The 21,339-nt window shown below is 49.9% G+C and overlaps 1 protein-coding gene across 1 annotated transcript in view; it reads right to left on the reverse strand.

Moving 5' to 3' along the window:
- LOC119164060 (uncharacterized) overlaps positions 1-21,339 on the reverse strand; it is a 92,474-nt gene that overhangs the window by 48,250 nt on the left and 22,885 nt on the right. Inside the window, exon 2 of the mRNA XM_037416168.2 lies at positions 12,018-12,199. Coding sequence (XP_037272065.2) covers positions 12,018-12,199 — 182 coding nt within the window. The remainder of the gene's footprint in view (positions 1-12,017; positions 12,200-21,339) is intronic.

Genomic DNA, 21,339 nt, shown 5'->3' on the forward strand with positions numbered 1-21,339 from the left:
TCTCTCGAACGTTGTCGAACGACCGTTTTCTCATGTCAATGTGGGCAGCCGTTGACGTATACCAGCACTTTTCTCGCTCTCTGCTTCTGACACCCGATGGCTACGCAAATGCACCGTTCTAAGATATAGTGGCTGCCGTATCAGTTGCGTAATCAGACAGCAGTAATTAACGGCAATTCGAAGCCACTTCGGTCACCTCGTATGTACTGCGAGCAAACAAGAAGGAGTTGGCGTGTTTGTGTGCCGGAGGCGGTGACACCAGCGCGAATCTGGATCATACACTGGTGCCGAGATGCGACCCCAGATACGTAGAGGCTACAACGGGAAATATTTGGCGTGCTATTATAGGACGGCGTTTAAAGGCTGCAGCGTTCAAGTGCAGTTTGAGCACGCGTGGTCGCAGGTTCGATACGTAGCCATGAGCGCGGGTTGAGGGCCGCGTAGGTTCTTCTTCACGCGCGCGCGGGTGGAGGACGTGTCGCCGCATCTAAGCTCAAACCGGCAAAATGCTGTCGGTGCATCTGAGGAACGCACCAGAACGAAGTGTAAAGAATTATCTTATTTTGCGTGTATATATGTGCGTGTTTGACTGCGTAATAATTGTGTATATATGGGATAAGATCATGTACCATAATCTTCATCCGACACCTGGAATAGCGTGCCCGGCGAGAAATAAGGCTAGCGTCGCTGGTCTTATCGCTAAAAAAATGCTACCTGCATGCATAAGCCCGGATATGTGACGTAGGTGAGCGTGAGATTGTGGGAGTCAACAAGGTTATACTTTTGTAAGCATTATGGTTTTAGCCTTTGTCAGGACCGTATAGCAAGGTTGTGCTCTTTTACCTGCAGTTCCTGTGAAGTAAACATGCAAACTTCAAAGACCGATGTGGTGATGCCAAACCGCGTCCTCGCAGAGGAGCGGAAAGCGTAAATATTTCTTCATGATCCTTATCTGTGACGCTTCTTATAGTGCCCAAACGATGCAGCATGTGCACCGCCCGTATAATTGCGGAGTCCATACCTGGTTGATGCATCTCCTTGGATTGGAACACTTCGTGGCTTCATGTTGTAATCACTCGTCAAGAGGTAAGAATACCACAGGGATGAAATGATTTCTAGAAAGTGTTTTAGTACTGCTTTTACCGTTTTTCATGCGCGATGTCAACTTATTGGCAATACATACAAACCGAAACCATTAGCTTTATCCCACGCTTCATACAGGTACGATAGTCATGCCCAGCACTTTTTTCTACAGCTTTTTTTTTTCTTATTAAGCTTGTCGTACACAACGTGGCGCGGCAGGTGTAGCACACAAGTGCTTAATTTATCATTTCGGAGGCAAACCTACTAAACGGACGGCCAGCCTCTGCTTGCTGAAAGTACGTACGCGCACTCGAATATCACGTGTACGCGGACCCTCCAGTGCGCGAGGACCACGTCAAATTTCCCCATGATAAGTTAATTAATCTTCCATGCGCAATAAAGCACAGCCGTAGCCGGTAGATCATGTATCCTCGACTCTCTGTTTGGATTGCCTTATTTGGAGTTGTGCATTATTTGGGTATTCATCCTGCACGAGTGAGGTGTACTGCGTTACGGTCATAGACGTGGCCTCAGAGCTCGGAGTTGCGCAGTACACTTCACTCATGCTATGGCGACGGGGTATCAAGCGCGCCTGCAGGGAAGCCAGTGCAGGTGTCCCTCTAGGCAACAGCTAGGAAAAATAAGTAACGGTAAATAGATAAGTGCCCGCTCGTGTGGCGAAACTGCCTTTTACTTTCAAGTGTACAACTGTACGCATGCACTGACCAGACCAATCGTGGTAGGTGATCCGCGGCATCTTCGCAGACCGGACCCGGGAGAGAGAGGTCAGAATGTAACACCTTGCGCGTTAACTCGTCGCGATAATGGCGGCGCAGCCGAGCACCTCGACTCCCGCGCTCGGTGTAATTCGCGTATAAGCAATTCTGTGCCGCGATGATTGGCGCGTAATTGGGGACTCGCGCGCGCCCCGCGCGCTTCCAGCACACATTCATCCGCCTCGCGAGATGCATACACGTATACACACAGATGTATGCCACTCGGAGGGATAAATCTCGCCGGCTCAATTTCGCCTATCGTCGCCGACACGATTTCCTCCCCAGACACGGGTGGTTATGGAAACTGTTTCAAAGATACTACAGCTCTTACGAAGGAAGCGAGTAAACGCTAAGGTGATTATCTGCACTCCCCGTTGGGTGGCGCGGAAGGCAAGCCTGCCGTAGAGTTACTGTATATGCTACCTTTAGCCTGCACGCTGAAGCCTCTTAGCCTGTGCATTCCTGCCTTGGTGGCGCTTGGTGTTAACTCGGAGATGCGAGGCGCGAGGCCTTATACGAAACGATCTGCTGTTGCAGAGGCAGATCGTGCGTAACCCGCTTAATCGGCAGCGTGCCCAATGCACACATACCGTAAGCCATGCTCGCAATTTTGCATGCACGCAGCCGACGAGGTGTTATAAACGCTCCAGCAATTGCGTTTGCTGCATCAGCGACTGGTTACGGGGCTCGGTGTAGTTACTGTGCGTACAATCAGCGTATCCGTGATACTCCGGCTATAAATGTCCCAAGTGCAAATGTTGCACGCGTGCTTGTACAGACACGCGTGAGGTATGTAACGGCTTGCTATGGGCGTGATTGCGCATATACATCAGCGGCTAGTTAGGTACACAGGCGTGCGCCAATGTAGCTACAGCACTGATTTAATACCCGAAGGAAGCGGTACCTGCGCGGTACAATTTATTGGCGCTTGCGCAGTGCGAGGCATGTCGTATAGCCCGCGGAAGGGTTGTAATTATATACGTAGGATGCAACGGTGCTCCCTGCTCTGCAGTTAGGGCTAACTTTGAAACAGAGTAACTCTCTTGAAGCGGACGAGAAAGTAACTCTCTGCTGCTTTAAGTCGCAGCACGTATAATCATGTATGACCTATTTATGAAACGGAGATCATCTTTCGTGTTGAAACAATGCACAGCCTGCAGCACCACAGCACTGACTGCGACTTGGTTACATTATGTCACATTACAACATGATGAACATCCGTCCAGTTCACAAATGAAATTTCTCCCTTCGTTTCACCACTGATAAGGCGCTGGAGTGAAAAAAAAAGATGGTTCCAGGGGATAGGGTATGCTGACCCGCAGGTCGCGGAATCGAATCTCTGCTGCGGCGGCTGCATGTTCGATGGAGGCGAAAATGCAGCGGGCAAGCACAACGTTTCACACGACAAACGATTCACACAGCGATTCACAACGGCAAATAGCTTTTTTTTTTCTTTTTTACCACAGTGCGCTCGTCACTGCTGTCAGTACTCGTTGAGCTTGCGTATTTTTCGTTGTACGCATCGCCTCTTCTCAATTGATACTGATGCAAACATGGAGTTACACAGCGAACAAGAGCGTGTGCACGTACAACACCTCGGACAACTAACAAACGCTCTGGCGCAGACGCCAGCGAACCTCGGACGCACGACCGGAAAGTAACAACCGAGTCCACCCGAGTGAATTCCTCCAAGGTCATTAAAGTAAAGGGTGCGATTAAATGAGCGATCAACATGCACATGCGAGATCAAAATGGGACGATGCAAGATTCGACTTCCCTAAGAAAAAAAAAAATGCAGCCGTGCCTTAGTAGGCCCACCGCCTTTCCTTTCCGAGACGAGCCAAGGCAAGACAAGGGGAAAAAAAGAATACAAGTTAAAACGGACAACTCATTAAGAACGCACTACCAAAAGTAGAAAATGTCTAAAACAGATGGACCAAGAGGGGGCGATCCAACACATGCCAAGGAAGGACGGCTGCAGAGGTCCAGGGAAGGACCAACGGAAGAAAAACAAAAATTAGGAACAAGAAGAAACCAACAAGGCTGGCTTCACGAAGCGGGCGTGTGGTGCCTCCGTAGCGGATGAAAAATGGGAGTCGAACCTCCTTCCTGAAGCACACAGCGCGGCCAGACAGATCAGATTACGTTTTGCGGGTCGCGTGCTGGGGTGGCTCGGCCGGCCGGCGGCGCACCGCGAAGCCGATTCTTCTTCCGACGAAGACTCGCGGCCGCGCAAGCAAAAGCCACGGCGAGAAGGGGGCATTCATTCATTAACCGCGCTGCGAAAAAGCCCACCACGACCGCCGAAACCGGCCTCCTTCCATCCACCTACCGAAAACATCCCCCCCCCCTCCGCCTACCAGACCCCCAGCCTACCCCCCTCCCCTCATCCAGCGTCCACTGCGTCCCTCCAGCTGCGTACATGCAGCGTTTTTGTTTCTCATGTCCGGTAGATCGAAGCGGACCCGCCGAAAGCCGATCGCCGCATAAATCGTCCTTTTTTACCTTTGGCGCCTTCGGCGGGAGAAAGGTGCTATCGCATATACGATGCCCACTGAGCCGTGATCGAACAGGCTGGAATCGCTTCCGATTCGAGCTGAAGTGTTGGACTCCCGTCGCTTCGCACTGTGGAGCTTGCTAATTAAACGAGCTGTGACTCTATTTGGTGCACGCTTGTTTTCAAACTTGTTATCGTACAATAGTGCGTGCGTATACTAATTTTTATCTTTATCTGGCGGCCACGAATGCTTAGTTCTCTAGGTGCTGCTTAAGAACGTGACTATGTGGTATTTACGCATGATAGGGCCGGTAGCATGCATTGTGAATTCACTTAGTGTTCACGATTGGGGCCGCCAACACAATCCCACCAAACGGCGCGATTTCTCTCTCTTTGCGGTGTTCTTTTGAGGAACAAATTAAAGAACTGAGCATGGTTTCGTGTGTCATCACTGCAAATCCACTCCGCAAAAGTTTCTTGGGGGCAAAAAAAAACAACAAAAAACAGGAGTTTCCTGCAAAATGTTTTATTTTTATCCTCGTGTCGGGTATTAGGCTGAGTATGTCGTACAACAGCACGAGAGTTTCTGTTATATAATTATATTGCCTATATTAATTGTTCACTAAAGCTTTTGCTTACTTTGGGTGTCTGGCTTTTGGATGTTTAGCCTTTGCGCACAACTAAAAACAATTAAAATACAGCAATATACAATATGTATTTTTATCCAGGAACAAGTAAGCTAATGAAGTCATTCTGGGTGTTGTTCTCCTTGCTTTTTGGCCATTTCTAGCAAAAAAAAAACGAAAACAAAACTGGTCTTCTGGTCCTTTCATTGTTTGTCATGGTAGATAGGCTGAAGTGCTGGTAATGCAGAATAAGCATTGCATGAAATGGCCAAGGTCCATTCGATTCCAGTCTTTTATGTAGTGACGGCTTCAATGGGCATGATGAATACGATTGGGCCATTCTAAATACGCTTACGCTGACCGATAGATCGAATGAGAGGCGTGTTCTCAAGCCACGCTACGAAAACTTTTTTTGATCGACCAAACTATTTTTTGTATCTTGTTTCGTTACAAGGTCAGTACAGTGTACGACTATCGAGAAAAGCCGGGCAGGTGGACGCTTTTTGTTTACCCACCTGAGCGTTGAAAAAAAAATGCCGGCGTGATCGATTTCATCGTTCACTCACAGCCCTAATTGGGTTTATTTTTCACCATCAAACGGCATCTGCCCAACTCTGAAAGAGCGTGCGCTTCTGGCGGGTCTCCACCGAGCACGTCGCAACCGCAAGACGGCGCCTCGGGCAAAATAATATGCGACCGGGAAGGCGAAGCGCGCGCCGCGCTACGGTTAAACGGGGAGAACGAGATTAATGGCTGCCGCGCTGATGAAGTGGGCGAGTTCGCCAGCGCTGAAAACACGGCGAGGTTTACACACACTGCCGTGGGGATTGTATAGGCGGCGAGTATGGACACATGCTCGTGCGCTAATTTGATCATCAGATTCGTCAGTGGAGGCCAGAAAATATACAGTCGGCGGCTTTTACCTGCGCTACAATCGGCTTGCGCGATGAGCCGATGGTGCATTTCATTTTCGCATTACCCAGAAATCTATTAACATATACACTCTATAGATGTGAGGAAACGAAGTACGCGCGGCACGAAAACCTCCCTGGTGTACTGCATGTCGCTAATTGTTGGGGTATAACGTCCTAAAACCACCATATGATTATGAGAGACAGACGCCGTAGTAAAGTGCTCTGGAAATTTCGACCACCTGGGGTTCCTTCAGCATCATAAACAGCAGCAGCCTGACTACGCCCACTGCAGGACATAGGCCTCTCCCATGTACCACCAGTCAACTCCGGTCCTGTGCTTGCTGCTGCCACTTCATACCCACGAACTTCCTAATGTCATCTGCACACCTAACTTCCTGTCTCCCCTTCACCTCCTTGCCTTCCCCCGGATTCTTTCACGTGCACCTAAATCTAAGCATACGGGCCTCGATCATTTTCACCTTCATTGAAAATGCTCGAAAATGCGCGAAAATTGTGCCTTAGCTACTAGGCCACCATGGCGGGTCGTACTTCATGTTTATAGAAGAAACCGGCGGGAAAACGAATTATGTAACGCTGTAACTTTCCAGTGGATCCAGCTTCAACTGATTCGGCTTCAGCTCTTTCAAGGGGTGTCATGGCGGACGACGGTGACGTGATTTTGACGGAACAGTGGTGGAACGGTGCGCTTGACGAGTGTGTGAATTTGTCGGCATTCTCTAGCGAATTAATATGCTCTGTAACATTCAGTGCATATCTGCTGATTTCATCCTCTCGTTTACTCTGCAAGGCGCACAAAATTGGTCGTATCCGTCTCCTTTTTCTCCCCCTCACCCTCTCTCTGGTATAGACTCGAGCGCATACGGACAACGACATGAATTCAACAACAAAATTCAGAGCATAGCTATCAATGCTTAGGTCCGACTTGGAGCGGTCATGGTAACGCCAATGGAACCAGTAGCACAACGCACGGTAACCTGTATTCCGAAAACCAGTGATATAATGTCCCTTTTAAGCAACGTTAGTGGGTGTGAGAATGGACGTGCTTGAGGTGATTTACGGGGAAACATGTCGCCCGCTGTGCCGGGCACGATCGAGGAATGTGAAAACAATCTCGTCTTCATTTTATTTGCCAGTGTCTTCCGCGGTACTGTATGACAGTTTCTGCTATCTACTTCTTTATCTGGCATATCTACATCTTTGTCAGTTCGACTGTACCTACTCGCAAAATACCTATGAATATCCACTGCTACTGTCCCATTATGCGCGGGTGAAAACACTTTCAGTTTCGCGCGATTGTGTGAAAGGTGAGTTAGGCTCGATCAAGATTACTGAGGCGGAGTCGGGGTAGACGCCCAGCGACTGCCAACTTCCGAGAATCCTGTGAACATCATCACGTGCCTTCATTGCTTTTTTTTCGCAATAGTCATGTTTTTCTTTTTGCACCGATCATTTCGCTAAAGTATGGCGTCCCCAATACGGCCTGTCCGTCAACAAACTTTGACGATCGCGATCCGTCTACAGACGTGGCATCGTCTGTAGGCCTGTTGCATGCCCTAAGGGGAGGGTGGCGTGTTTGTGCATGAGGAGGGGTGTCTTGTGTGAAGCAGGAGCTGACGTATACAGGCCCAGCGCCGTATGTAGGCCACGTCTTATGGTCGCCACCGCGCAAGGAGCTACAGCCTCACGCGAATGCCTCCGGCGACGGATGATCGCACATAAAGCCGGCTAGCGAGTTGGAAACAATCCGGCTTCGCGGCCGTCGGATAGAGAAACGACGTCTTCCGGTGGCGGAAGCTGGCAAGCAGTGAATGCCTTGGCGCGCACATACCTGCAATACCAGCAGATGCCTGCAATAACTTCGAGGAGCTGAGCTGCGGAGGTGCCCTCATCGAGAGAGGCAGTAACGGAAATGCGCTTATTTCTTCATTTTTCCTCTTTTCAAAGACACTTCGGGAAAGTGTCTACTGGAAAAAAATTGTCATAAAATTGGCAACTTTGGCTCATTCGCATAGTATCTTTTCGGGTAGCGAAACCCTCAGTGCTGTTTCGTCGTTGTGGCATGCACAAATGCAGGAATATTGCACGTGATGCCGCTGACTGCGCTGAAGTGTCTCACAAGATTTATCTTCGATATCTGCGCTTATTCGTAGAATGGTGACGTGATAAGCACAAAAATGTTACGCAGAAGACGCGTGCGTGTATGAATGTGTGCGCGCACGGCGGAAGACGCGTGTGCATCAGAAGAGACGAGTACTTGGAGGTAACAGCGCATCTGTATAGTTACATAGGAACCTTTCTATAGATGCGTGAATGCGACAGGAGACACCGTGCAACTGGAGATGCCTGTGGCAGTAGAAGTCTCATGCACGTGACTATGAGGGCACGTGTAAAACATGAGACACGAGTAAGCCGAGGACCAGGAGTGCAAGCACGACTAAACGCAGTGTCCTATAAACTAGGTATAATGCCAAGCAGCCGGGAGGCCTGCTTGTTTTTTAGACTTCAACTTGGCGTTAGTAGTTGGATTCTGCTTGTTCGCACACCGCAATGGGCGCCAAATCAGCCACGCGCCGTCTCCAACTTTAGAGCGAACCGCCTATATCGACGAGCACGTCCAGACACACTGAATCCTGCCAGTATTGGGACTTCTACAGTCCAACCTCGAGACTCTTTGGCAACGCGCCCCCGTATCGGAACTCTCTCTCTCTAGGACTACCAGAGAGAAAGCCAGAGAACGCACTGGCCGCGCGTATACGGATGTTATAAAGGTACAACGCAGGGCCGGCCTGGCGGTCAGCCTTCAGCCGTCCGGGGCACGCTGGTGCTGCCGCCGGCATCTCTTCGGGCACGCACACGGTGGTGTGTTGGCCCTCGGCGGTTTGGCCGCGAAGCGTGATCGGCACCGCCGGTGGAGAGGCGGTTCGCACCGTCGTTGCAAGGCGCACGCGCGCGTCCGTCCGTGAATTCTGCTGTCTCGGAACCCAGCGACCGACGTCAGGGGCGTGTTTGGAAGATCTCCAGCCGCCCCTGCAGCTCAGCGCGCTCTCTCCGGCTTTTTTTTTTTTTCTCTATAGCTCGTTTCGTTTTAGTTTTCCTCTCCTTTTTATTTTTATTCGCCGCACTCTTGATCCACCAAGCCCTACAGCGCTGTTGTCTACGCCAGGCGGATACGCAAGAACTGCAACGTCAAGAGGCCGCCGAACGGACCGCGCAACCTGCCAATGAACAGACAGGACGAAAGAAAAAAGTGAAAGCCCAAGAAACTTACGCGAAAAAAAAAGGCAACACATAGGAAGACGGACAACGAAGTAGCTAGACTCTTCGAGTCCTATGGTGCGGAACGGCGCCATTGCCGCTGCTAGTGGGCGTCGGATTTCATGCCAGCTACGCGACGCTGCAGATAGGTCGAGCCCATGCAAGCCAATAGAAGGGGTATTGTGTGGCGTTATATATCTTATTCGTTAATAGCAAGTGCAGCGATGCGAAGGCTACTCTGTTTCAAAGAAATATGATGCATACATGGGAACTATAGTCGATACGTGCAAAAGAGGCGCCGTTATTTTGATTGTCTTATGGCAGGCCAAGCCTGTAACATTTTAAGCACTCGCGTACTGGAATGAAGGTGGTTACGTAACGTCATCGGAGCATAAGGGCCAAAACACACACCAGAAAATCGCAACGCCACAACTGCTCGGCGTATTCACCGACCTGCGTCATAGCCCGTGGTTCACGCTCCGCAAATATGTGATGGATCGGCGTCAACTCGTCCAGTTTTCCGCTTTAGAGGTGGTTGCACTGGCAAACATTGAAATCGAGTCTCAGTTGTTACCTTGAAGTACCAATGTACATCGATCAAACTCGAAACCTAAAACACGACCGTCCACACAAGCGGCTCATGTCATAACGGATAATTTCAGCAAAGCGTTAACTTTCGCTATAGTTGTCTTCAACGGAGCTCGACGTAATGCAGCGTCATAGTGCCGTAAATACAGACTGTGTGTTCTTTTTATTGCACTGGAAGAATTAAGCGATAATCGTGGAAAATCAAATCGGACATAAAAACCAAGCGGACGTTGGAACCTCGGCACATAAACGAGCATTTACGTAATCGATCCATAACTGTGTGAACCAAGGGGCCCCCCATCCGGTACCTCTATGACGGCCAAGTAATCTGCGTGCATACACCCAATTCGCGTCACCCAGAAAATCCAGCGGGACAACTTGGCAACGTCTAATTCTGGCCGGCCAAAACAGCACGCCCTCCTTCTAACACAGTCTTATCGCCGTCGACATCACCGGCTCAAGCAAGAAAGAATAGGAGTGGCGGAACGTACATAGTGCCGAGGCGTGTATCCACGTAATCCCGGGAGCCCCCAAAAAAGTTAACGAAAGCCAACAAAAGCCAACGCCAGAAACGAAATAACAAACGGAACAAAAGAGACCTGGCCGACGCCAGGCAGCCGCTCTGGGAGCAAGGAACGGAGTAAGGAGCGACAAAACACACGGCCGGTACTACATTAGGAAGTCTTTTCCGCTCTGGTTGCAGAAAAACGCCGCCGGGAGGCGTCGGTGCGCGGAACAGGCTGTCGACGACGATGAGAGAGAGACAAGGGGTGGCCCAGCGGCCCTGGCGGCATAGGAGGCGCTCTACCCAGAAACAAGGCCCATTACTCAGTCTAGGAAAGGTAAAAAAGAACTCGCCGACGGCCACTTCTATATGCCTCGCCATCCAGCTCGCGCCACCTAGACCATGCGGCGTTGATCTTTTCTTCTTTCTCATCTTTCAAGCAAACAAACAAAACGTTCCAAAAAAAAGGGGGGGGGGGTCTAAACGTCCATGGTGTCCGAGACAAAGCGGGCGCATCGAAAGCCATTCGCTTTCATCTTTGCTGCATCACAAAAGAAAACAAATATTCGGAAGGCAGACTCGACCTTTTTTGTACGCCTTTTCGGAGATCACTACAGGTGGCGCGCTAGCACGCGAACGGCTTGGAAGTCAAGTATCGTGGCCACCATCGTCATCGCCCTCATCACCATTATCCTTCGGCGTCGTGAGTACCGTGAGCACTGCCTAGACGGCGGTGACCTGCCTAGCCGCGCCGGAGGAGGTCCCCAGCTAAACCCACTTTTTGTGGGCCCGTATTTATACTGCGGCGCACGGAGGCGTTCGGCGAGAGTTCAAAGGGGTTCGGCAGAAGCCATGTTTACAACCGCCGGATCTATTCGTTATTTTCAATTTTTTTTCTCGACCTCTACGTATCCGAAGTAGTACCCTCTTGAAGGCCACCCTATGGACGCCGACAGCCTTGTCAGGAAATCGGAAAGATTTGTGTAGCTTGGTTTTTGACAATGCCTTGTTACTTCTTGCTGCTTCAGTCCTTTTGTGTCTGGCTGCTGTTTCCATCTACACGAACTTTCCGGAGATGCTGACATCTTTGTAGAGTCTAAATAACGCGATTCCTTCTTCTCCTTTGGCTATGGCCAAGCGACGGTTAAGGTGCACATGTCTCGCCTTGTGCAGAAAGAACTCGCGGCGAAGGAAGATGACATGACATGACGAACTTCATTCAAGTCTTGAGAGACAGATGTTAGGGGCGCGATAGTCCCCTCCTCCTCATATCAAGTCGGTGGCTCCACCCACGATGGGACCGGAAATCCGAGAAGCTATTGAGTGAAGGAAAATCTCGCCTTTAAAAAAAATTCCAACGCTGTGAGTTGTAACGGACTTGCGTAATTGATTAATTGATGTATTAATTATAATAGCTACAGAAAGGCGGAAGACCGTTTATATCAAATCTTTTTACCAAGTCGTCTTCCTCCTCTTCTTCTCATAATCATCATTGTCAACTTATTCATATCCCAACTCTAAATTCAGAAGGCCCCAAAGTCTTTTCTAAAATCTGCTCAATGTAATTCGCCGAAGTTTGTCCACTATGTCAAAGACCCACTAAATCTACGTGACCCCGGGCCACGTATGAACTCCGAATTTTTTTACCACAACACCTGTACGTGCATGTAATGCGTATACGTGCGGTACCCCTTCCTTTATATGTGTGTATATGGGCGCCCTACCACGATTCACGTGAGGATGGCGTCTTACCTGCGTCTGCGTGAGTCCCAGGGACGCGGCGAGCTCGGCGCGCTCTGGCAGGGCGAGGTACTGGGTCCGCTGGAACCTCCTGTTGAGCTGCTGAAGCTGGAGGCTAGAGTAGATGGTGCGGGGCTTGCGCATCTTCTTTCCCTTGCCGTTCACCCTCAGCGTGTCGTCAAGCTGGGACTTGTCTGCAACACCAGAGACCCACTCTCAGAAACGCCTTGCGCAAGCCCGAGCCCCCATCTATAGAGCACTATAAGAGGGACGTGGGCGCATCCATTGAGAATGAACAACTTCAGTTCGAACCACCTGAAGCGAACTGAAGTAGTTACAAACGCCCATTCGAGCTTTAAAAAAAATACGATTTGCAAAAAAGACATAAAATAGAGTAATATTGAGAACTAAGCGTAAATGAAGCCCGCGCCTTTACCTACAGCACTATAGCGTGACGTGGGCGTATCATTTAAGAATGATCAAGTCCGTTCGGAACCAGCTGAGGCTAACTGAGGTAGTTACCGATTCCCATTTGAGCTTCAAAGAAAGATGATGTGCAAAAAGGCCAGAACATAGGGTAATTATGAGAGCTTACAGACAATAACACCCAAGAAGGCATAGGGGATGGTATCAGAAGCAATCGTATACTGTAAATTTGAATAAAGAAAAATGAACCCAAAGATAACTTGAAACCCACAGTTCCTTCTGAAATATTGTGTACAACACAAAGAACGAGCTCTTCAATATACAATTTCCTTCATAAACTAAGGTCGAAAAGCAACGCGTCCCCTGCGGATGCCATTTTTGTTCGTCGTCTTTGTCCGAAACAATGCACCATCTGCTGCGGAAACTGTGGCGCTAAGAAAACGAACAGGGGCCGAGACGGCGACTGTACAAACACCAATTAGCTTTCCAGCCCATATTTGAGAGCGGCAATCGCAGGGCTAACATTCAATTAAAGAAAAAAACGCGAACGGTATAAAAGTAGATAATCCGCATTAGCACTTTAGTCATGTTATGCGAATGTTAGCCTATATCAGTCGTCAAATGATCTAATCAAGCCGACATTAGGCCAGTGCTAACCATTGCTGCCATTGTGTAAGTAATTACGCTATGTGTAGTCCAGGAAGCGTGCACCGCACACCGTTAGCCTGTTTGAAAACTATGTTGTTAGTCAATGCGAGCATACAGCAATAGAAAACGACGCGAAATGCACAGCTTCCAGGTACGTAAAGGTGCCGTACACACTTTTGCCCAATAACCGTTAATCACGCGCGCAACTGAGCCACCGCTGCGTCACAAACGTGGGCGGGGAAAACAAGAGCCACCTTATAAGAGTGCCACCCACGTGCCTGTCCTGCCTACGCTTCTCGGGTTTTACGAACACCTGAAAACCAAGGTCAGGTGTGCGTACTATGTGCGTCTATGATAACCGTATCGCTTCGCAACCACCGAAGAAGCCGGTGCACGGGAAAGAGTGTTTGCACGTGTGGAACACCCAGCACGGCGGGAAACAACACGGCGACGTCTTGACGTCGCTTTTCGTAAGCGAATGAAACGTATAGTAGGTGAACAACTGAATTGATTGATCGCAATTGAATAAAGGCTGCGTTCCTGCTGTGAAAGATAGCCAACACAAGTTCTAACTTATTCAACATTCGGTAACCAGTCGCACAACATTCGACTGAGCGCTAGTTGGATTCAACAAGCACTTATCGTCGATGGATCAGCCATTCCAACCAATGCTCAAGAACGTTCCCGACAGTGTCTTCACATTCGCGGGCTTTCTCGAACAGCTGCATGAAATGCGCCCTCCGCGGCACGCAACCGGTCGGAAAAGGCCGAGCTACAGAGCAGCGCCATTTCTGTATCTTGTTCTCATTGTTATATTTACTTATTTCTTCGGTCGTTCTCCTTCCGTCATCGAGGCTGTCTTTTCAGTGTCCGCTGACCAGCGTCCACGCACCAATGCGTCCGCCAACACGCGACGACCACGCAAGGCGACGCCACAGCCGACGGGCATCGTCGACGGGAGTGACCAGCCGGAAGAGTCATAACGTTTGAGAGATACCCGCCAGGAATGGAGAGAGATGGATGGCTGGCCAGAAAAACGAGCGAAACAGAAGTGCGGAAGGGAAAGAAAGAAGCGGGTCCAGACGAAGAGAAATGTTACGGGCGCGCGGCGACGGTGGCCAGCAGCAGCGCTCCCCAAGAGCCCTCCGAAACAGGAAACACCTTCAAGGACTTCGCTAGGAGAGGCTCTCTTTTTTCTTTTTCACTCTTGGCCGGCTTCGCTGCCGGCCTGGCGGGGCGGGCGGACAGCACCGGACAGCCGGACAAGCGTGTGCCCGCGGCACGGCATGTCGACCGGGGCGCGTCCTGCAGCAACGCGTACCGAGGAGTGCGTCGGAATATCCTCCCAAGATCTGTTCCTTCTTGGCGATTTTTATCGCGGGTGGGAGTATGTTCCCCAGAACCGACTCGGAAGTGATTTCGTGGAATGTTCATGCCGCAAATAGTGTATGAACCGCAGAGAGAGACGTAGTCGAGGTGGGGAGGGGCGAGATGTACGAATGAACAATGCTGGCATCCACTGAAGAATGACATCCAGAACAAAATAACATTCATTCACGTAGCGCGTTTCTCACTCGTATTTTCCTGCACATACTACACGCTTCAGGTCCTTATATGAACACGTAGTTCATACACGAAGCGTACACCTGGTAATCTTGCCATTCAAAGCATGTCTTCATATCACGGAGACGTGCATGCCTTTTGTGTATTTGGACTGTCGAAGTGGCCAGCAACAGTGCGGACCTAATTTACTGCAACACTTACGAGTTTACGATGTCTCTTTCATTTTTATTCCGCAACTCACTTTCTTCGACTTGGACTTTAGAAAAACCATCAACGTCCGACTCAGAGAGAAGGGCTGCGCATAAAACATTTTACGTGTCTTCGGTGTGTTTCAGTAAGTGTTCTTGCCACCATACATTTGTCATCACCTACAGCGCCCGGGAAGCATGCCAAACGGCAACCAGCACGCAACGCCATCTTTTCATTGCACAATTATCTCTTGTAGGCGAGCTCAGCTCATTCACACATCTCGCACGCCAGTGAACGATAGCCGCTCGCCAGGACAGAATATCACAATTGATCTTGCCAAAGACAGCCTGCAGTGGCAAGTCTGAACACGTAGCTCTCTCTTTCTTTCTTTTTTTATGCTACGTCATTGCCGAAATAAGACAGTAACACTTACTTCTATTGTGCCACCAGCAAAACTGACTGCAAGCCCTCCAGAGAAGGAGACTTCTTTTCCTGCTTGGCGAATGTTTTTCTAGAGCTTTTATGCCAAAAAAAAAGTTGTGAATGAATTGAGCATTACTACAATAATGCCAGAGAGCACTAAAAGGGAATCGGTAGTTCGTGAATGCGTCTATTTCATGACAAGATTTTCTCTAAATAATATGGTAAAGTCAGCGTCACTCCTTCTCCGCCAAAATTTCTGGAGCCCTCCACTACGGCGTCTCTCATATTTATATGGTGGTTTTGGGACGTCAAACCTCACATATCAATGAATCATCCTTCTCCACTGTCCAGACGCTGCCATATCTAATAGCGGATTGAACCCTAAATCTCGTGCTCAGCACTGGAATGCAACAAATACGTGCTGAGTCATGGCGGCGAGAAAGTTTCCTTCAATGTTTCGCCAAGGACGCTTCACACGCTGCTTCTTGTTGTCTTCTTATTCTTTTTCGCCTCCAAGCAACACTGCCTCTCAGCCTTCGGACGGGTTAAGGCACTGGATTTTTCCTCGACTAAGCAACGTCGTGCGCCAGCCGCGAAGGAGCGCTGGAAACGAGACAAGCGCGCCCAGCGAGTCTTCCAAGACAATGGTGACGTCCGCGTCAAGCGAAAAGATGATGCCATAAAGAAACGGACGAAACGACAAACAAAAAAGCAACAACGCTAAAAGAGAAAACACAACACGGGCCCTCTCGGCGGGACGCAACGTAGGCAGGGTCGACAAGCCAGACCGAGCTAGCCTTTGCCAAAAGAACGGCCTAGCGTCAACGCTTCGGCAGCATGTCCCATGCGGCGCGCGCACCACCTTGAAGACTCTCTCCCCCGGCATCCGCTCGCAGCGCCAGCAAAAAGCCCCGCGGGCATCGCCGGCACACGCGCCACCCGTCCTTGTCTCGCTTGCCACCCTGTACGTTTTCTTCATCAATAACGCAAAACTCTGCAGCGAACCGCGGCGGTTAAAGGGGCATCGCGCAATTTAAGCCAGAAAATATCGGCCCGACTCATGATCAACCACAGATCGTCAACTCAAAGACCAAAACACTACTACGTGCGGTGTATGCTTAAGTCTGCAAGCAGGCAAAGATATGGAGCACGTGTATGTGTTTAGGTGCCTTCTTGAACTGCGTATTGACTGCCGTTTCGTATCCATCGCAAAGGTGAACACGACGTCAAACATAAGCGCATGAGGACCGAGAAAGCGTAGACATTTCTATACAAGGGCCAGCGAGCATTTGTCCTTGCATGTCCTTTCTTCGTCTTTGTTGGTGTAGCGCTAACAAATCACCAAAATGAAAATCACCATGCGCTTGCATTCCCCCCTATATCGCCTTTCTTAATTCGGCTACACGACACGAGGAAGTCAGGCATGATTCGCGTTAAAGCCTATGAGGGCGCAGCCCATAAATATCAAATTGAGATCGCCTACGTACTTCTCAGCAAATTCGCACTGGTTAAGAACAACTGGAAACGGGACGTGCCCATTTGGGCACGGTTGGTTTCCGACTCCCCGACAAACGCTTAGGCAGTTTGAGAATAAGGCATGCAAAAGCGTTGCGTCAGTGTTCGTCGCTACTGCTCATGGATCGTATAGGCTGTCCTCTTCGTTCATGTTAGGTTACCAAAATAGCGTATATTACCCAACAAACCCTGACCTTTCGTACGCTACTCTAAAACTGGCTGTTCGGACACCACATGCGAACGCAGGCGAAACGAATGCTTTCGGCACGCCAGCCTGCTTACTATACTCATAGGCGAACGTCGTGTTACGCACCGTCGTCAAATTTTACTCTATGGTTTTCAACTTCGAACAAAACAAGAGCCCGAGTAGGAGAGAAGCACATAATCACGCCCGCTGATCAGTCGTCAATTATCACAGTGCTGCTGTACCGAGGGTCTCTAGTTCGATCCCGGTCCCGTGGCGGTCGCCTTACAATGGAGGACACACTCTTGAGTACCCTGTGTTGATTGATTGATTGATTGATTGATTGATTGATTGATTGATTGATTGATTGATTGATTGATTTGTGGTGTTTAACGTCCCAAAACCACCATATGATTATGAGAGACGCCGCAGTGAAGGGCTCCGGAAATTTCGACCACCTGGGGTTCTTTAACGTGCACCCAAATCTGAGCACACGGGCCTACAACATTTCCGCCTCCATCGGAAATGCAGCCGCCGCAGCCGGGATTCAATCCCGCGACCTGCGGGTCAGCAGCCGAGTACCTTAGCCACTAGACCCCCGTGGCGGGACCCCCTGTGATGTCGGTGAGCATTAAAGATCACCAGATGGTCGGAATTACCGGAGCTGTCCGCTATGCCTCCCAACCATTTTATGTTTCAGAACGTAAAATTCCACTTATTATTTAATAACTACAGCGACCACTGTCCTTCCTTTTGCATACTGTTACCGACTTAACCATGCACTGTTTAAAAAATGGTCGCTGCTTTATTATCATGTCATTGGCTGACGCGCATGCATTTTGCTTCTTCGGTGACAGTTGAGTAATCCACTCGACGACATCCGCTCTTCCGAGGCAAACAAGAGTCCACTTAATGATAAAAAGAAGAAAACGAAATGACAATAAAACAAAAAAGTGCGGTGCGTCAGTCGCGACGGAAGTGCTAATAACAGGCGAAGGACGGCGAGGTGGACGAAACGCTTCAGCCCAGGTATAAGCGGCTTTGCCACTCCATCACGTAACAAGTCCCCTCACACACTGCACGCCGCCAAGCAAGGATTGATGCGTACGCAAATAGTGGACAGAGGAAGTGGGTGAGCGAAACGCGACGCCGGAGGCTGCTTAGAATTGTCTTTACACGTCCACCACGCTGCACGACATTACGACAACGACATCACAACATAGCGACATAACAACGTCGCGACATCATGAAAGAGCGACAGTGCAACATCGCGAGATCAACATAGAGTGATGTCACATCATCGCGACATCACAACGTCGCATTATCATAACGCCACATCGCAACATCATGACGTTGCAAAATCATGACATTGCAACTTCGTGACATTGCAACATCGTGACATCGAACTACGTGGTATTGCAACGTCACGAGATCAACATATAGTGATGTCACATCATCGCGATATCACAGCATAGCGACCTCGATACATTGCGACATCACATCGTCGCGACATTGCAACACCGTGACATCTCAACGCCGCGAAGTCAACGAATAGCAACGGCCGCCACATCACGAGGTCAATATATAGTGACGTCACGTCATCGCGACATCACAGCGTCACGATATCATAACAACGCGACATCGCAACATTGTGACGTCAAGAAATAGTGACGGCACGACATCGCGATATCGACACGTAGTGACGTCACATCATCACGATATCAACACATAGCGACATCACCACGCGCGTCGGACGTTGATGTGTACTAACAGGGACACGAACACGTCGTTCCTCGCTTACAGAGTTAAACTTTGACGATGGATCCCGTGCCTCCTTTTCTGATCACGGAGTCTCTGGTTCAAACTCAAGGAGAGCATTCCACAATGAGCGGCTACAACAAACGTCCATGCATTTAGATATTAAATAGTGCGCAAGGACGCCGAGCACAAGTGGAAAATAGTGTGTCGACGGTTGCAAACAAGGCAGAAGTGTTCAACCCAGGGAATCCCACCATGTCCCCGTTTCCCGCAACCCCCCCCCCTTCTTCCAAACCATAATGTGTTTTCTTGCTACTTGCTTGTAACGCCAAAGCATCTTATCGTCGAAGAAAGGTGGCGTGAGAAAGACCAGACAGGAGACACAGATATACCCACACAAGCACCGCGTATCTGTCTGTCGCGTGTCTTGGTTTAAGCCGCGCTTGCACATCTTCGAGTATGGACCAATTAGCCCAACTCAAGGTATCATCGGAACGAACATTGATCTCGTATTCAAACTGCGCGCCAGAACACGGCACTGCGAAACAAGAAGGACAGACAGATCAAAGATGTATCGCGAACATCTGGCGCAGCTTTCGACGCTATCAACGTATAAATCATTTAATCACACGCGACACGCTTGAGGAACACACAAAGACACGCGATTGACCACATATACATAATCATCGAGCAGACAGCAAGCAAGACCCGGCTACACCGTCGGTCGCCCACCACAGCGCACCCTGCATGCTCTCCATCGCTCCTATAGCTTTCGCCTACATGAAAGAGTGTGTACACACTCGCGATCCCGAGTGTCGCGTGTGCACACACACACACCACGCAGGCGAACAGACATCGAGTGTTTCGTGTGGGCGCCGTAACGCCGTGTGGTTGTTGCGTGCGTGCTGCGTGCTGTTGCGTGGAGTGGCAGCGGCTGGCTTTCCCACTCCGCCTATTCTTCTCCCCTTCAAGCCCTCGGGCGACTCTGGGCGACGCGCCCATGCAGCCACGCTGACGGAAAGGCCCACGTACGTTCCTCCGTCTCTTGCGGAGCCGCGCGAGTAACACGAGTCAGCCGAAGGCCACCCGTCTCTCGGGCAAGCTCGTCCATCCAACGACACGTTCTGTCATGGCTGCTCTTTCCTTTGTCTATCTTTCCCTTTGTTGCTAAGCGCGTCTCAAAGGAGCCAAGCTCATACAGAAAATTTGCAAGGCATGATGTCGTGGTTGTCGTACCTACACCATGTGCTGTCAACCTTGGTCAAGGTGCCCCGCCGCGGTGGTCTAGTGGCTAAGGTACTCGGCTGCTGACCCGCAGGTCGCGGGATCGAATCCCGGCTGCGGCGGCTGCATTTTCGATGGAGGCGGAAATGTTGAAGGCCCGTGTACTCAGATTTGGGTGCACGTAAAAGAACACCAAGTGGCCAAAATTTCTGGAGCCCTCCTCTACGGCGTCTCTCATAACCATATGGTGGCTTTGGGACGTTCAACCCCACATATCAATCAATCAACCTTGGTCAAGGTTTCCCAAAGTTACACTAACATGACCACGTTGAGTCCAGCGCCACATGCTAAGGTCTGTGCGTATACTACTTGCACATAAACTAACGGTTTTAGCAATAGCTATAAACTATAGTAAATGCGAGGTAACTATCAAGTAGCTATAAAATATCAAATAGCTATAAGTAAATCATTGAACGCGGTGTGTCGCAGGAAGTGACGTCTGTTCAGACGTCGGCTCCAGTGACATACAAAAGTCTGTGCAGTATCATTTCCACTTTGTTTCGAGTTGTACACTGACTCCCGAAAAGTTTTACCCGCTAAGATCTACTGTTGTATATATTTGAATGGACTAACGAACTAACAAACTAATGAGTACCTAATTAAAACCTTGGTGCCTTCTAACGATTGCACGCGTCATGTACAGAAATATAGAACACACGTTCTCTATATATTTTTAAAGTGGTGAGGGTATTTGGTCTTCCTCAAGTTAGCGCTTTAGATCCGTAAGCTGTCCCGTGGAGTTCGCGGGGAGGACGTCCGTGAGACTTCCTGTGGACGGCCTGCGTCGGTATAGTCGTTCAGGTGCAGGGCGAAGGGTCACCTGATCTGTTCCGGAGAAGTCACGCGACGTCAGAGAAACCACTGAAGCAAACGGCGACGAGCTCCGTAAGCCGGCCACAGGAAGTCTACAGAAAGTCACGCAAAATATATCTACGGGATCTCTCACAGTAGACATGCTGCGTTAATTTTCGAGTGAAGAGCGAATCGGAAGCCACCCCGAAGTCTACCGCAGATGTCACGCATTGTTGGAGAGTTAAAGCAAATATTGACGAGGTGTGTGAAGGCTGTCTACAGCAAGTCTATGGAAAGTCGCCGAAAGACGTCGACGAGATCTGCGGCAGTAAGACGCCCTGCATGGATTTTCGCGTGCGGGCGAAGAGAACAAGAGCTTTTTCCGGAGAAGTCACGCCACGTCGGAGAGAACCGGGACAGAAGACCAGAGGGACTGGCGAGCAGCGTCACTGCCGGGAGAAATACATCCGTGCCAAGAAGAAATAAAACGTTCCAAGACGAGACAAGATAAAAGACGTGGAGGGGCGAGCCGAAGGCGAGATTCTTGCGAGG

The sequence above is a fragment of the Rhipicephalus microplus genome, chromosome 8, assembly GCF_043290135.1.
Source record: "Rhipicephalus microplus isolate Deutch F79 chromosome 8, USDA_Rmic, whole genome shotgun sequence".
NCBI lineage: Eukaryota > Metazoa > Arthropoda > Arachnida > Ixodida > Ixodidae > Rhipicephalus > Rhipicephalus microplus.